The 16,466-nt window shown below is 37.2% G+C and overlaps 3 protein-coding genes across 9 annotated transcripts; 2 read left to right on the forward strand and 1 right to left on the reverse strand.

Moving 5' to 3' along the window:
• Positions 1-796: 796 nt before the first annotated feature.
• LOC105836435 lies at positions 797-5,954 on the forward strand. Of its 2 annotated transcripts, XR_003625370.2 has the most exons (8): positions 797-1,257; positions 1,537-3,750; positions 3,842-4,001; positions 4,077-4,237; positions 4,335-4,548; positions 4,638-5,267; positions 5,357-5,513; positions 5,585-5,724. XR_003625370.2 is itself a non-coding variant. In XM_012680470.3 (7 exons), exons 1-7 carry the CDS (start codon positions 1,174-1,176, stop codon positions 5,872-5,874), a joined length of 3,999 nt encoding a protein of 1,332 aa, XP_012535924.1. In that variant the 5' UTR covers positions 801-1,173; the 3' UTR covers positions 5,875-5,954. The 2 variants fall into 2 exon arrangements, 1 of the variants encoding a protein (XP_012535924.1); XM_012680470.3 differs by having other exon boundaries at positions 801-1,257; positions 4,638-5,513; positions 5,585-5,954.
• LOC118644057 (regulatory protein MIG1-like) lies at positions 5,870-11,202 on the reverse strand. Of its 5 annotated transcripts, none has more exons than XM_036285981.1 (3): positions 9,922-10,765; positions 7,613-9,026; positions 5,870-6,577 (listed from the first exon to the last, which is right to left on the reverse strand). In XM_036285981.1, the coding sequence occupies exons 1-2, from the start codon at positions 10,361-10,363 to the stop codon at positions 7,636-7,638; spliced, it is 1,833 nt and encodes a 610-aa protein (XP_036141874.1). In that variant the 5' UTR covers positions 10,364-10,765; the 3' UTR covers positions 5,870-6,577; positions 7,613-7,635. The 5 variants fall into 5 exon arrangements, with proteins under 5 accessions (XP_036141874.1, XP_036141875.1, XP_036141873.1 ...); XM_036285982.1 differs by lacking the exons at positions 5,870-6,577; positions 9,922-10,765 and adding exons at positions 10,774-10,917; positions 11,044-11,202 and having other exon boundaries at positions 6,972-9,026; XM_036285980.1 differs by lacking the exon at positions 5,870-6,577 and having other exon boundaries at positions 6,972-9,026.
• Positions 11,203-11,538: 336 nt separating this feature from the next.
• LOC105836464 (plasminogen activator inhibitor 1 RNA-binding protein) lies at positions 11,539-16,230 on the forward strand. Of its 2 annotated transcripts, XM_012680516.3 has the most exons (6): positions 11,539-11,965; positions 13,006-13,159; positions 14,614-14,796; positions 15,232-15,303; positions 15,400-15,889; positions 15,985-16,230. In XM_012680516.3, the coding sequence occupies exons 1-6, from the start codon at positions 11,668-11,670 to the stop codon at positions 16,066-16,068; spliced, it is 1,281 nt and encodes a 426-aa protein (XP_012535970.1). In that variant the 5' UTR covers positions 11,539-11,667; the 3' UTR covers positions 16,069-16,230. The 2 variants fall into 2 exon arrangements, with proteins under 2 accessions (XP_012535970.1, XP_028045004.1); XM_028189203.2 differs by lacking the exon at positions 15,232-15,303.
• Positions 16,231-16,466: the final 236 nt, after the last annotated feature.

Genomic DNA, 16,466 nt, shown 5'->3' on the forward strand with positions numbered 1-16,466 from the left:
CATGAATTGACATAACCATACATAAGGTTTTGACGCGTCAGATTGGGCGACCATAACCGTAACCTGCCGTAACCGGCTAATTCAAGTACGTGATTGGTCGAAACCTTACTGTTACGGTTATGTCAATTCATGTGTGAGGGCCTTAAGGCCAGATCTACAATAGGTGTAGTAAGCCTTAAGCCCTAAGGAATTAACCAATTATATTCGTTTATTCTTCTAACATTCAATTATAATTGGTTTCTTATGGCAAAAGACTTACTATACCTATTGTAGATCCGGCCTAAGACCGTTGAACCAATCAGTTCTCAGCATAAAATTGTCATATTGATAAATTGATATACATAAGATCCTTAAGGTGCCTTTTCACGCTGACGCTTGATACTCATTTTCAGAGTCAAAAGACATCACGTGACTAAAAATAAAGATACCCATTCGTCATTTTTAGTCACGTGATGTCTGTTGTAGAGTCCTAAAAATAAGTGTCAATTAAGCGTCAGCGTGAAAAGGCATCTTAAGATTCGACTATGGCCGGTATTCATAGTCAAATCTTATTTCAAGATCGTCTCAAGCAATGTCTTAAGATGCTAATACGGCTCTGTGATTGGTTGATGGCATCTTAAAACAGTACTTAAGATGATCTTAAATATAAGACCCGACTATGAATACCGGCCTATGAATACCGGCCATTATAACCTCTGCGGTAAATCAAGGTTAATTTTGGAACGCACCCCAGACGGAGCGAATCAGCGAGCGTTTGTAGTGATTTTTTACTACGATTGGTTTCTACTTTTAAATCCAATGAACTAAAAGCAAGAACCAATCATATTATGGCGTTTAACTGACGTTTTTAACTGGCTAATCACAGTTATTCCCTTCTTTAGAAGAATGGCTGTGATTGGCCTTATAACGTCATTAATCGCTCCAATATGGATTAACTACATCGTAGGAGACCCGCGAAAAACACCACTGTTTACAGTTTACATTACATTCCCGCACGTCACGTATTGTCACGTATTTAAAATCCTGGTGAAACGGCATAAAACGGTTGATGGTTACGTGATAAGTATTGAAAGCAATTGAAAGTGGTTTGAAATTACGTTGTGGCGCCCCATATTTTGTACATCCGATAATACGTTAAATTTTAGTCAAACTAATGGTTTTACGTTCCAAAAAATGGATGAAATGCAAGTAAAAATTGAAAGATGGACAAAATTGATACAATCGGAGAAACTGCAAGATGTGTTGGAGGATATTCAAGTAAACTCATTTTTATTTGAAATAACATCCTTGTATAACATAATTAAAATCTGGAGAAAGCCATAGCAGGAACTTAATGCCAATATTTTTTGTGATTTTATTTTTTAGTTTGTATCCTAAGATTTGTTTTTTTATTCCTGCACTGCTGCACTAGTGCAATAAGTTGGAATGAGAACAAATATATTTGTCTTATTCTAACTTATTGCACCAATGCAGCAGTGCAGAAATAACAAATAGACCTCTTGTGTTTATTAACACACTCCCACTGTTATCTTTCAGATGAGCATCCATGTGCGACCTAATAGTAAACTAAATGACAGTATATTTAAGTTACTAATACATCTATGTCGCATAACAGACAAATACAACAAACCGAATTACGAAACTGGAAAAAATATTGCTAAGTTAACCAAATTGCTTTGCTCGTTATTGATTGAGGTGCCTAATAACAGCAACTTTGTCAAAGCCTTATTTAAAATTGTTCGTTATTTAATTACTTCTAATCTGCATGATAATGCGGCAGAAATTTGCTGTTACTTGCAACCTGGCGATTTATATGATCCTCAAGACGACACCATGAATCTTCTGATAAAAGTATTATCCTTATGGCGTGTCTCACTTAACAATATATATGTTGCCATTACAAATGAATCTTTAAATACAGAAAATTATAATAAACTAAAAAGTGTCTTAAAGCACGAAATGAAAATGATACAGATAGCATACAAAAGTTATACAAAGCATTTAATAGCAGAAATTAATGTACATTTAGATAGATTAGCAGTGATTGATAAAGATAAAAAATATTTTGATGATTTTTGTAAATATGCATTGGAATACTTGTCAGAAGTGCAGTTGTACTTAGACCAGACTGAAAAACACACTATATATAGTCATATTTTAAGTATTATATGTCATGTAATATGTAGGGCCATTAATACAACTGGTATTGAATCTGCAGTAAAAACGTTAGATGAATTATCTAGTTGTTTCGAAAATCTTCTGGTAGAAGACAATGAATGCTATCAATGCTTTCGACAATTTCAGAGCTTGTGCATGACTCTTTTAGTACCAAAGGAGAATCTTGTCAGTGACAGTGCCAAAAATATACAAAATATTATTAGCTGTAACTTGAACATTGCCCAGAAGTATGGATATGCAGGTCTTAAGTGGAATGCAATCAACATAGGAAAAATAGTTGAACCCATGTTTACATACTGGGAAAAGTGTATGGAAACTGATAAACAACACATGCTTGAGCGTTTGCTTGATACTGATGTTTTGGTAGAACTAATGAATTTATTTGTACATATAAATACAGATGAGTTTTACGTCAAGAAAACATCGGTCAAGTGTAATTGGTGCCTAAACAATTTGTGTACAATTAAGAGGGATTTATACAACGCTATTGTGATAAAATGTAGATGCATTAGTGTAATATGTAAGTTTCCTATGAAAACTTTGCCAGAGAAAGTATGTGCACTTGCGAGAGAAATTTTGAAGCAAAACGTCAAATCGATTATTCATGAAATGAAAGAATGTAAATGTAAGCGCTGGTCACAATCGTGGAATACTTGTCGTAATTCAATTTATAATGTAGGCATACTGTCGGAACATGTATATGAGGAAAGCGTAAGTCTGTATTCTTTTTTATGTACCTGCATCTTTCAACTCGAAGGAATCGAATCAAGCTCTATATATCCTGAAAATTCTAAAAATCTTGAAAGTATTATATCCCTTGCATTGCACAGATTAAGTGTTGTGCATTACAACAATAATATGTATAGGAAAGCCATGACTGTGTGTGCATTGAATGCCTTCTTAACTTGTAATCAGTTGAACACAAAAGCTTTTCATACATGGACAAATATTAAAAAGAATGCTCCTGTAGAAATTGCAGATCTTACTATGCTGGAATGCTTAACAAAAGATAAAGACAAAATAAAAAGCGAACTGGGATTTTCAATCAATACTTCTAAATATGATTTTACAGAGTTGTGTATACGTGAAGCGAGAAATTTATTCCAAGAACAGATCGCATTTACAAATAGTGTGACAGCAGTTCTAGAAAAACTTCGACAGCTACAATCTAGTAATCAATATGCACACACAGTGCAATTATTAGGATATTATTTCTTAGGTTTTAAATATGACAGTTGTATTTTGAAATATTATGAGCAAACTATATGTGATTTGAAGCAAAAAAGAAATTGTAATAAATCAAATTCTATGGTAGCTGTTTTATGCTTGGAAGCTAACTTGAGCCTTTTTACATTTGTGGAGGAATTGCATGTAATGACTAAACAAACTCACATGGAAATGGAAAATACAAAATTTGCTTTATGTGCTCCCAAGTTACGAGAACTAGCAGAAACCAATTCTCCAAATGTAGTTTCTGCTTATACTATGATAAACGTTAAAAAGGATACCAATCTTATGTTGTGTTTACAAAAATCATTGAAAAAGTGGAAACAACTATTTAAAAACTATTTTGTAAGTTATTAACAAGTATTTGTTGCTATTATTAAACTATTAAAAGTTTTACAGTTCAATTATATAAAAATATTTCATTGTCTATATATAGAAAGAAATTGTGAAGAATTGGGAACCTAAACTCATACTTCGTATGCTGATAACGGCTGGTGAATATGCTCGATTATATCGATATGAGGACTGCGAAGCTGAAATATGGACATTGGTATATAAGTTAGCATCAGAAATGAATGACCATACAATTATTTATAGTATGTTAAACTATCTTATAATAATCAAGAAAAACAATATATTCTAGAGATAAGCTAATATATATCTTGTTACAGTTACAGGTCGTTGTATATCATTAAGACAAATCAATTATGATTGGATTATTACTGCTAAGAAGCAAGCTATAAAGCAAAGAAATTCTGAGGATGAAAATGTAATTAGTGCTATTGCTATCTTTTGGATAAGTTTAGCAGATTTCTATTTTGAATGTGGAAAGGTAAGAGAATAGTTTAACACAAGCAAATATTTTACCTACATACATACACATAATACATGCAATAGATACATACAATTTTCTGTTTATTTTTTTTTAGTATGATGATGCTAAGCAATTACTTACCGAAGCTAGGAATCTTTCGGGAATTTCATTTCTTGCTAATAAATCCGTGTATCTGTTAAGTTTAGATGTTATCATACGCAATAGCAATTTTTATAAAGATGATATGCAACACGAGGATTATGCTTCCTATCTTGTGGAAAGTTTATATGCAGTGAGGAGCTTAAATCAAGATCTACTGACGCAAAAATGTAATTGATGAAATCATTTGCATTTCTATTTTATTTAATCTACTCAAATTGTAACATTATTCGGCTATTTGTAAAGTAATCTTTTTCAGGGATCAATCAAACGACATATCTTTTCAGTTACGATATACTTTTCACTACGGCAGTTAATTTATCTATAAGAATAAATAGTATATTGTCTTTTCGTGGTATTAGTCCAGACTTAGTACGACTTTTAAAGTCGGCACAGAGTTTAAACGCGATGTTGCGTACTGCTGAATTATTGAAATCGCTGTGTTATATTGATTTATCGCGTTCAAAATTGGATGATTGCGAGGTGAAGTTGCAAGATCTCGAACACATGTTAAACATTGAGACATTTCAGTTGTCGATGGAGTCTAAACTCGTTGAAACATTCTCAAATAATCTAATGGTGACCCCTACGAAGATAATAGATCCAGTCAGAAATATATCGCAGAATGGTGCTTCCCCAGTGCTCGGCAAGAAAGTCTTTGACTTGCCGAAATTCACATTGCATACGAATTGCCATTGCTACAAGTGCGACAATGTTTCGTACCAGTATTTGGTGTTTACTACCACTTATATCAGAGCGCAACTATATGCCTTGCAGAATCACACTGCGGCAGCACTAGATCACTTCCATGGCGCTTTTGAAATAAGGCGGAGACTATTCGAAGAGGAAAAATCAGTTTTGCCTGAGAACTGGTCTCACGATGAAATTGGTGTGAAACGATTTTCTTGGCAAATCCGTTTTTACATCACTGATTATATACAGCTACTGATCGATTTCTGTTATTTTCTAAAAACAAAGGCAATGTCGAGACAAGAGGATGCACTCGATATTGCCAATTTAGCAATGAATATATGTTACAAATATAAAGTACACGGACATCCTGTCTATATAATGGCGAAGGAATTAAACCTGGACAATGAATTCCAACCGATATTAGAATCTTTAGATTGTTCAAGTACGTACTTGTAATTTTCTTTTTTAGAACAAATTCCAGATAAAATCTTTACATGTATGTTATGATTACAGAGTTTACGACTTCACAGCCACATGACATTGATATAAGTGATCATGCAAAAATTCCGATTGATCCAAGCATTTGTGTCACGCCAGTCGCTCAAAACCATCGTACTAGGAAACCTCTTTCACTTCAACGTAAGAAGAATCCAATAACTTTGAAGATAAGTAAAGTTAATATGGTTTGGAGCGATGACGAAGATAATGATGGTTCATCATCATCACCAGCAACAGCAGCAGCAGTAGCCACAACAGTCACGCGTTCTAATAGAAAAACCAAGTCACGCAAAAATTTGATATGAATAAATGAATAATTATTGCACTTCGGTATTACAATCAAGAAACGGGACTTGGTTTACAATAAAATCTCTGATTTCAATCATTTCTCCACCTATTCTCATTCACACCGCATTACCTTAAAATTAAAATTAAATTAAACTAAATTTTTGTATTTGACGTTGATACTAAATTATCTACTAAATTATTTATCCAATATAAAATAATATAACAATATAATTCTAAAAATAGTAATACAATGGCAAATACAATATAATGGTGATATATACAATAAATACAAGAATAGTAAGAAATTGAATCAATTAGGTTCGCTTAATCTTTCCTAAAATCAACTGTGTGATTGACTAGATTTTTATGGTCAATAACTGACCCATAGACGAGGCATTATACTTTTCTACCATATGACACCCTAAACCTTCAAACCATTCCTTAGTTATCCTGCATTCCGTTACAAAATATTCTATATTATCTTTACCTATGTTACAAAAAACGCATTTCCTCTTCTTATATCTTCATCAGTATTTGTTGCCCTCCAGATTCCCTCATCTCAATTTAAGAAAGACTTATCCTACCTCCATCCGTTATCTTTTCCAGTTTTCCTTTAAGTACTTTGGACTACTTTTGCCTTAATCTATTTAATATTAATAATATTGTTCATAGCAGATAAATCCGATTTGTTTTTACCAAGTTCATCAGTCTTCGACATATCTGGAACCAGAGCCATCAATTTAATCATAATATCCCTTAACAATTTTCTATTTTCATTTAATTTTCTGACTTTTTCTTCGAAATAAAATCTTCTATATTTAAACTAGCTATATCATTCACTAAATCTTCCTCCCTTTTTCTTTTCACTAAATTTTTACATGACTCTTAAGTATATAATAATGAGAAAGTTAAGTTTAGAGAAATTAAGAATAGGGAAGAGCTAAGGAAATATAAAGAAACGATTTTAGATATGAAATAAATTATACTGAATAGACAAACAAAATAAGGGCTGGCTAGACAAATATGGTAGAGAAAAATTTGTTATACTAGGAATGGATGTGATCTACTCGACAGTTTTACCAAATATTTTATAAACTCAATTCAATATTAACACTTTTATTTTTTATTCTCGTATTTATTCTTCTTAAGATAAGTATCACACAAGTCTCTACTACAGTATAATAACAATAAACTGTGGAGCAAAAAAAGAAACATGTAAATACGTGCTTACATGCGTGTTATACAATTTCACGGTTTTGCGCTAACAAAACAAAACAAACTTAATTACAATATTCTCTTAAACGGATTTAATGTGTGAAAAACGATTATTATGCAATAAAAATAAGTAATAAGATTCTCGCTTTAATCCTATGAGACACATTTGCTTTTTTCTGAGCTGTGTGTGTGTGTGTGTGTGTGTGTGTGTGTGTGTGTGTGTGTGTGTGTGTGTGTGTGTGTGTAGTGTGGTGTGTGGGAAAGAAGATTGATTATAACAGTAAAACAGTTATTTTATAAGCATATATAATACATGAAATTAAAAAATTCAGAAAGCCATCAAAATTAGAACAAACACAATTCATCACATAAGAATAGTAATAATAGTAAAAGTAATGATTAAAGAAAGAAAACAGATGTGTTTCACAGCAAAAGACTGCTTTTACATTTGTATGTCTGTATAAATGGACTGTGTTACATGAGTGGACAACTTTTATTTGCGTTTCTTTTTGCATATAAAAATAACAAAGTTATAATAACCTGTAATCACAGTCTGTAAGTGGCTATAATAATTCTGAAGCCGCAGAGCATTCGTCCCTTACATTATGCTTAAGACGTGTTAAACTCCTTGCCTCTTCTTGCATCTTGGCTAGTTCCATTAATGCTAAAGCACCCTGCCATTCTTTATTGTCTTCTTGTACCGGTAACTTAACTATGCTTATATTGTCTTCCTGATTAACAACTATTTTCGTTTTCGTTTCCATAGGATCTACTGCAGACGGTTTTGAGATAATTTCCTTGTTGCTATTGGAACCACCAGCCAACATTAGAACTGTTGGTCTAGTTTCATTTTCGCTCCGAGAAGTGATTGATATACTCTCATTCGTTGTATCTGTATGAATGATTTGTTCCGTGTAATCAAAATGTGAGCATGCAGATTCAAGATCTTCAATTTTTACAGCAGATTCATTAATACTAGTGTCAAAGATACTCTGATTATTTGACAAATTATTCAAAGAATCCCATTGTGGCTGATTCAGAGAATGTACAATCTCATATACATTTTCTTCTGTTACTCTTGAAGATTCGTTGTGATTCATCATACAACATATTTGAGAGGTGCTATATGAAGATTCTAATTGTGCATTTGGAGTTTCTAAATTATTGTCTATATTCGTTATGGGTGTATTATTCTCATTGACAGAATTGTTCAAATATGTTGTGTACCAGTGAAGCTCTGGTTCTGTAGATCCACTTAAAATTTGTTTTTCGTCAATCTTATGTACAGTCGATACATTGTTAGATCGAATGTCCTCGTTCAGATCTAACTGCGGATCCAAGCAAGCATTTCGTAGCCATCGTTTCTTTGGTTGTAATCTGTCTAAGGGTCTTCTCAGCGAGGAGATTGCAAACTTGGCACTTGACGCTTCCTCATCCTCTGATGTTTGCAGTACTGCACAACAAGTTTCTGTTGGATCCTCATCTTGGCTATCCTCTTGACTATCTTGATTCTCTCCATAGTGCAACCGTTGATTCGACGGATTGCGATCGAGATTTTCTTGTTCCCCAGCAATATCCATCATAAGACCTTTTCTAGATTTTATCCTTTTATGATTTTCAGTACTCTTCCATGTCTTCTTTTTTCGTTCCATCTTTGGAGTTCGATCTTCTCGTTCCCTAGACATCTTGTAACGCTCCAGCCATCGGCTTACATCACATGGCAATTCTGTATTTTCTGATACTGGCTTTAATACAAAATCATCAGATCTTGTAAGATTAGCATAAGGATGGTCGGGGCAATGTCTATTAGCATGAGTGAATCTCGTTTCACAACCTGGTTCAGTGCACAAAAACGGCTTCTCTCCTGTATGCAATCGTTGATGCGTCTTCAATTGTCCCGACTGGGTGAAAGCCTTTGTGCATCCAGGATAATCACACAGATATGGACGTTCTCCTGTAATGATAAAACAAATATATCATTATATTTTATCAAAAATTAATGTATTATTTATTGTACAAATAAAATGCAATTCCTCTGATATGTTATAATTTAATACAAAGTGTAATCTGATTTTTTTACATACTTATATCAACGTTACATTTAAATATTAAATTTAGTTTTTTTTTAACTAGAAATTTATTACATGATATTAATTATTAAAATATTTTGAGAATCTACATACAATTGAATCGATTTCTGATGTAGTAATAAAATGATAAGAGATTTCAACACTGACATTTAAATATCTGTCATTAATTTTCTCAATTCAGTCATTAATTTTGTTATGAAAAAAAGTAAACAGTATAGTATCGAGTAGTATTTTCAAATAACGTTTTGCGTTACAGCGCTCAAAAGCGGATAAGCGCCGGTCTTTTTTGTTATCCATAGACAAAGACCGTGCCGTAACGGATAGAGGTAAACGCGTGAGCAAACACATTCGGCCCTTTCCCCTCTTCTTTAATAACTTTTTTTCACCAAGTAAAATTCTCAACCCCAAATAACGTTGGTGCAGCACCGCTCGTTCCACGTGTCGCAAATTTCGCGCACAAGTGGTAAACTATAGCCGGTCGGGGACGCATTTACCCGCCTCCACGCGTCACGCCGGCACGCGAGCCGAGCCATTTAAGTATTTAAAGCGCGGCATGATGGCCGATTGGCGGGACGCGAGAGAGCGCAAAAGAAAAAGAACGAGAGGCACGCGACAAGCGAGAGCGGGAGCGGGAGCGGGAGCATCCCTCGTTGTTCGTCGCACGAGGTATATACGCACGATGTTGAATAAAGCCGCGCGCGGGTCCACGGCGAGGCCGTCGACGCGGAGGGCGAAAGAGAAGAGAGAAATGCCCTTTACCCGTGTGAGTGCGCAGGTGCGCCTGCAGACTCTTCTCGCGCGGGAACACCCGGTGGCAGTAGGTGCATTTGATGCTGCTCGGCGACGTGCTGCCCTGCTTCATGAGATTCGTGAGTGCGTCGGCGCGCGGCCGGCCGCGCCGGTGGCTTTCGGAACTGTTGCCGGCGCCAACCGATCTGCCACCCGCGCCACCGCCACCGCCACCGCCGCTGCCGCCGTTACCGCCGCTGCCACCGCTCGCGTCTAGAGTGTCTAGACCCGTTAGAGCGTGCTGTTCTCTGTACTCCGGCGAGGAACACGAGCTGCCCGGACTTAGGTTCACGTTGCGCGCCTCCTCACCCCAGTTCCATGGGTAGAGCGTCGTGTCGCACATTGACGGGCTGCGGTCAAGCGCAGCTTCCGCTGACGGCCGCGGCTCCCGCTTCGGCGTGTGCAGCTCCATCGTCGCTGCCACTCCGTCGGCCGATGATTCTTTTTACTTCTTCGGTTCGATCGTTCACTCTGCTTCTCTCACACGGATCGGAGCTCTCACTTCCCGTAACCGTTGTCGCGCTACGCTACAGCGGCAACCTACCGCTATACACTCGTCTGGCTTGTCTGGCTGACTGACACGCGCGACCTCTTTGCCGCCGATACGCGCGTGGTACGCGTGCCGCGTGCAACTGGTAAACCGCCAAAATACGCACACGAATACGCGCTAGTCGTAACCGTAGCAAAATGGCCGGCGGATGCGCGCGCATCCAGATTTGCATAGCCGCGTAAAACGTAACGAACGGAGACGATAGATCCATCACGCGGGGGTACGAGGTCTGTACATACGTCCCTTATCATAGCGACTCGTGATTGATCGACCTTTCTCGAGCAGAAGTTTGTCCCGTCTCGATCTTGCACAACTCCAGATGCAGCTCCAGATACACCTCTGACATGCCTCGTTTCGCCTTCTCGGTTCTCGCGAATGAGCGTGTAATATACAAGCACGCGCATGATCTCGCCACACTAAAATATACTGCACGTGAGAGAGAGTGAGAGAGAGAGAGAGAGAGAGAGAGAGAGAGAGAGAGAGAGAGATAAAAAGAAAAAAAAAGAAAATTTTGATTAATTTAATTAATTGAAATTAATGACCAGAATCGCGCGCCGAGTAATTCGAGGGAGACTTCGTAAATCCGCTTATCTCGACACGCAGCGTCGTAATCATGCTCCAAGATTTCTGGCGAACGTCGATTAGTCAGCGTCGTTGGATAACTCCAATGAACGGCGTCGATTGGTCGCGTGACGTCACGCGGCCGTGCGACGCGTCTCATGGAAATCGCGCACTTCTCGGGGTCCCTGGATGTCGACTTACGAACAATTGAGAGTCTTATCGCGCACTGCGGTTCTAGATTTTGACAAATCGGACCGCGTGAAAATTCGCAACGTAATTTTTGACATCGCTCGCGAGGCGAGACGGGCCGCGGGCGGCAGTGGCACGCGAAATATCGAAATTCCGAGAGCGATTTATACAATAATCTTGGTGGGGGAGGTGGCGCGCTCGGTGCACGCCGGCCATTCCACGGTTCCTCGCGGTCCGCCTCGCCCCCGCGCTTCCCTCGTCTAGCCACACGGTGCCGCAGCGGGGTAGACCTCGTGGTGGACTCGGGCTCTCCGACTCGGCCATATTGGATAGTGAATGACTCCGTTACACAGAGGCTCAAGAGTAGCCGTGAAACCTTCGTCAGATCCTCGACGCCGTGAGGATACCGAGTCAAGATGGAAAACGAGTACACAGTTACGGTCACGAACAAGTTCCTGCTGGCGCTCGACGAGAGCGAGGATCCCCTGGAAGTGCTAAAAGTGCGCGAACAGGAGAAGGAAGCCAAGAAGAAGGAGAGGATCTCGGAAAAGGAGAATAAGAGCAAGCAGCAGCATCAGCAACAACAACAACAGCAACAGCAGCAGCAATCGCAGGACGGTCAGAAGGCGGCCAACAATAAAACGCAGAAGAGTCGCGTGATCAAGGACGCCCAGCAGCCGCCGTCGAAGGCGCAGGAAGCTAAAAAGGATCAAGGTTAGCCCCCTCCGGCTCCGTGTGCAATTTCGGTGCCGCCGTGCAACCTCTGCCGCCCTCGTGTTCGCGCGTTATGGCCGTCGGCTCCCATGTGCTGGTTGCGGTGCCGATCTCGCGCCGCTTTCAACGTCGACGTCGACGTTCCTCGCGGCCGGCCTGATCCCTCGCTCCATCCCGATCGATCGCCTGACCGCCGGACGATGGCCCTTCCGCGGCAGCGGCCCGCCACACAAATTTTCTATAAATGATTTCTGCGCCTTAAAAATAGGCTCGATTCCACGCGGCGGTCTTATATGACCCGCGCGGGGACCACACCATCGAAATCTAACGCCGGCCGCGAACGCTTCGAGATCTTACGGCCATGCGGCGGTATCTATCTCCGACACCTTACGGTTTATCTATCCTAACGATAGAATCGAACAATCGCAGGTGTATATCGCGCGAGTTTCTATCAGGTTTCTATTACGCCGAATGCGATATCTCTGCATGTGATACCGAATGAGTAACACATGTGTAGATATCAACGATGTATGATGATACAAAAGAAATCTGTCCCAACTGAAGTCTCTCGTATAGCTAAGCGAGACTGCGACTCTTATTGGCAAATTATTAATTTTGATCCTTTTTCTTTCAAAGTAATGTATTAAATTTAATTGTTGAAATTAAATAAAATTATAATTGCTTTGATACAATTTGAAAATGTTAGAAGAACCATCTCAACATATAAGAAGAGAAATATTTATATAACATTATCTTAATATCTTAAAGCTTATCTTAAAACTAACCTAAGAGATTCTTGTCTGAACTTTCCTTAGCTTAGCAGTGTCCCCTTTCTTTTTGTTGTTTCAATATCAAAATTATAACAAAATATATCAAAGCATTTATAATTTTATTTAATTTTAACAATTAAATTTAATATATTTATTCAATTGATAGTGTTGATAAACATGTAGAATTTCATAATTTAGATTTTTTTACTTAGAAATAATATTTATTTTTAAAAATAGTATTTTATATTTATATTGTGTTAATGTTCTTAGCTGTGGACAAAAAAGCTCAACCAAGAGCTACTGGAGGTGACCGTAATGTCAAATTCTCTGGCGAATCCCGAGAGGAGCGCAACAATAGGCGCAACCGAGAGGATGGAGAAAGGGTGCTACGAGGGCAAGGAGAGTTTAGACGAGGACCTCCTAGGTTAGTTTTATTTTTCCTAAGACTATATATTAAGATAAAGAATGTCATATGATTACATTTTGATCATCTTGTTCTAATGTCCCATTTATGTTAACGAAATTATGAGATCTTTTATTATTAGCTTATATGAGATGCTGGTTCCAAGATTGAACTCTGGTCTTGACATTGACAATCGGTTTTATCACAGCTTTGACATTTTGAATTGAAATCTCTTAAAAGGAAACTAAAGTTTTACATCTATTTTGATATAATACATTAAGACTGTGTTTAGACGAGGACCTCCTAGGTTAGTTTTATTTTTCCCAAGACTATATATTAAGATAAAGAATGTCATATGATTACATTTTGATCATCTTGTTCTAATGTCCCATTTATGTTAACGAAATTATGAGACTAAATAACCGACTAAATTTTTCATTTATTTAAAAATGTTTCCTAAATAAGTGCAACAAACTGAATATATTTTATTTTTAGGTTTTAGGATGAAACTATCTTATGCATATATTCTTAACTGTTTCATTGAAAATTGAATATGATTATATTTATGTGCACACTTAATATAAAGATCTTATAGTTGTTAGAAAAGAATTCTTAGGGCCATTCTTAGGTTGTTCTAACTTTTTGATAAACTTAAGTAATGAGTAAAAATATGTTTGTCTTTATTTATTTAAGAAGAAAAATGAAGTTGGATACATGCTTACCTGATAAGTACCAAGAAGTTGGAACAACCCTTATAATAAAAGATCTCATAATTTTGTTATTAACATAATATTATATGTATCAAATTTCAAAGAGATATTTTCTTGAAATCAAAAATTTGAAGAAAATGTCTAAGCATTTTTCAGATTTTTAAAATTTTTATTTAAAAATTTTTCAACTTTACTCGAAATTTTTTAAACAAAATAGTTTATATATCAATGAATTGTAAATCGCCTAACGGTCTACATCGGATCTTAGTGATGGATATAATTCTTTTATATTAAATTTAATTTTCTTAGCTTTATTTTAAACTACGCGCCGACACAACAAAATAGTTTAATCGTTTATTTATTACAATTTAAAATTACCATTTTATTATTTATTCACAAAAAACGGAAAATTTACTTCATTAAATGAAGAGAGAAGTTAATAGTATTTTTTTCTTTCTGATAAGTAAACTAAATTGTTACACCAAAATTGTATTTAAAATATAGAAAACTTTAAGTTTTATTTCACTTTAAAGATTCAAAACATTTAAATTAGTAAGTTGACTGACTTATGTTGTAACAAATAAGCAATATGTCAGGATTTTCTTAAAATGAGCCAAGGGATATAAATTTCATTCTTTTGTACATACTTAAAAATCATTCTTTAAGTTGAGTGAGAAACACCTATGCGAATTTACTAACTCATAATTGTCCAAATTCTTAAACTTAAAATTTTTTTTATACTTAATAATTGCACATTTGTTCCAGTGAAGGCCGCGAGCCCCGCGAGTTTCGAAGCTCAAACGAGACCCAGCGCAGTGAATATGGCGAACGCCGTGGACGCGGTGGGATGCGCGGTATGGGTCGCGGACGTGGTGGCCCTCGTGGACGTGGGGGCTTCGATAATCGCGGTAAACGCGAGTTCGATCGTCAATCTGGTTCTGATAAAACGTAAGTATTAAAACGCGCACGCACATACAAAAGCGTACGTGGACATATAAACAGAGATATTGCACTCTATATAATAATGCACACCTCAGTATGTGCACTGTATCAAGGTTGCCATTACGTTCAATTGAATTCTTTTCAAAGTACTGACAAATGCAATCTGTATTCACTCCCGCTCTGCTTTGTATTTGTATTTTTATGCTTTTTTTGTGTTATACTTTTGTGTCACACACGATGGTGAATGCTTACATAGCTTGTCGAATATTTTTATTTACATTAATTTTTTTGTAAACATAATTATGTAAATAAGCAGAAATAATTTCTCAACAGAAGCATTTGTGATGAGGCACGCATTGTTAATTATGTAACAGTGTAATGCTATGCAGCTTGATTGGTGCACTATAATTTAAAGCTTATTTCATATTTGTGTATTAACAGTGGAATAAAACCAGTGGATAAAAAAGATGGTGCTGGCAGCCATAACTGGGGTACTCATAATGACGAAATAGAGTAAGTAATTTTAAAATAGTTCAGGCTTCCTTACAACAGCTTTCCAATAATAAATATGATACCTTTTGATTTTTACCTTTTTCTGTCTTTTCTTAGAGAAAGCCTGAATCAAGATAGTCAAGATTGGGCCAATGATAAACCTGACTCCGATCCTCAAGCACCGACTGAAGTTAAGAACGGGGAAACAACCACGGATACGACTGTTGAGGAGAAGCCGGTCGAGGAAGAAACGCGCGAACTTACCCTGGATGAATGGAAAGCTTTACGGAGTAATAGAGCGAAGCCTCAATACAATTTGCGAAAGGCCGGCGAAGGTGAGGATCTGTCACGTTGGAAAAAGATGTACGCTCTTGAGAAGAAGAAGGAAGGTAACGAAGAAGAGGAGGAAGAAGAGGAGGAGTACGATGCGGCTGCAGAGTACCCTCAGCGCGTCGGCAGGCAGAAACGTGTGTTGGGCATCGAGATTCAGTTCAGTGACTCACGACGTGGTTCTGGCGGTCGAGGCAGAGGTGGTCGCGGTCGTGGCGATCGTATGAACGGACGTGGATTTGGAAATCGTGGTGTTCCTAGAGATGGTGATACACGCGTGAGTATCCGCATTATACATGTATAATTAAAAATTTTTTAAATTAAAGCATTTTTAAAAAGAAAAAATGTAAAAATTATACTTTTTGTTTGCAGTCACAGAACGAGCAAAGATCGCCGAGAAGTCGTCAAAACGCTCCGAAGGTAGATGACGAGAATGACTTTCCTTCCTTGGGATAGGTAGCTTCATCTGTTGATTACACAACATCCCACCATTACCATCACCATCAGTAAATTTACTACAGATAAAGCTACATTAACTAAAAAAATATTACTATCGAGAATCTTGCGTTAGTGATAAACCATTATTAATGCATAATACAGTACACCGTTACAAAAAAATGAGATACGTAATATTATCTAAAAATTCCTCTCGTGACTTGAACGTCACAGTTACGCATTGGTATATAATCGTACACATGAAAAGTTGCATGCTGTATGAAGAAGCAAAGCAAATAGTTAACGATCCTTTTTTTGTACTTGAGGGAAGCCATTTGTCTGTAACTAGTCCGAGACACTGGCCAGCGGACGAATGATCTGTGAAGAATGGAGCATAGTCTCTGAACTTGTTGATAATT

The sequence above is a fragment of the Monomorium pharaonis genome, chromosome 4 (genome assembly GCF_013373865.1).
Source record: "Monomorium pharaonis isolate MP-MQ-018 chromosome 4, ASM1337386v2, whole genome shotgun sequence".
In the NCBI taxonomy this organism is placed as follows: domain Eukaryota; kingdom Metazoa; phylum Arthropoda; class Insecta; order Hymenoptera; family Formicidae; genus Monomorium; species Monomorium pharaonis.

What these genes read in the sequence shown, in the direction of transcription:
- LOC105836435 (XM_012680470.3), top strand. Translation starts at nt 1,174, where the DNA reads ATGGATGAAATGCAAGTAAAAATTGAAAGATGGACAAAATTGATACAA. An exon ending in TCTATTTTGAATGTGGAAAG is followed by an intron (nt 4,238 to 4,334) that starts GTAAGAGAATAG and finishes ATTTTTTTTTAG; the next exon opens with TATGATGATGCTAAGCAATT. An exon ending in AGATCTACTGACGCAAAAAT is followed by an intron (nt 4,549 to 4,637) that starts GTAATTGATGAA and finishes AATCTTTTTCAG; the next exon opens with GGATCAATCAAACGACATAT.
- LOC118644057 (XM_036285981.1), bottom strand. Translation starts at nt 10,363, where the DNA reads ATGGAGCTGCACACGCCGAAGCGGGAGCCGCGGCCGTCAGCGGAAGCT. An exon ending in GCACCTGCGCACTCACACGG is followed by an intron (nt 9,027 to 9,921) that starts GTAAAGGGCATT and finishes TTATCATTACAG; the next exon opens with GAGAACGTCCATATCTGTGT.
- LOC105836464 (XM_012680516.3), top strand. Translation starts at nt 11,668, where the DNA reads ATGGAAAACGAGTACACAGTTACGGTCACGAACAAGTTCCTGCTGGCG. An exon ending in TTTAGACGAGGACCTCCTAG is followed by an intron (nt 13,160 to 14,613) that starts GTTAGTTTTATT and finishes CATTTGTTCCAG; the next exon opens with TGAAGGCCGCGAGCCCCGCG. An exon ending in CTAGAGATGGTGATACACGC is followed by an intron (nt 15,890 to 15,984) that starts GTGAGTATCCGC and finishes TTTTGTTTGCAG; the next exon opens with TCACAGAACGAGCAAAGATC.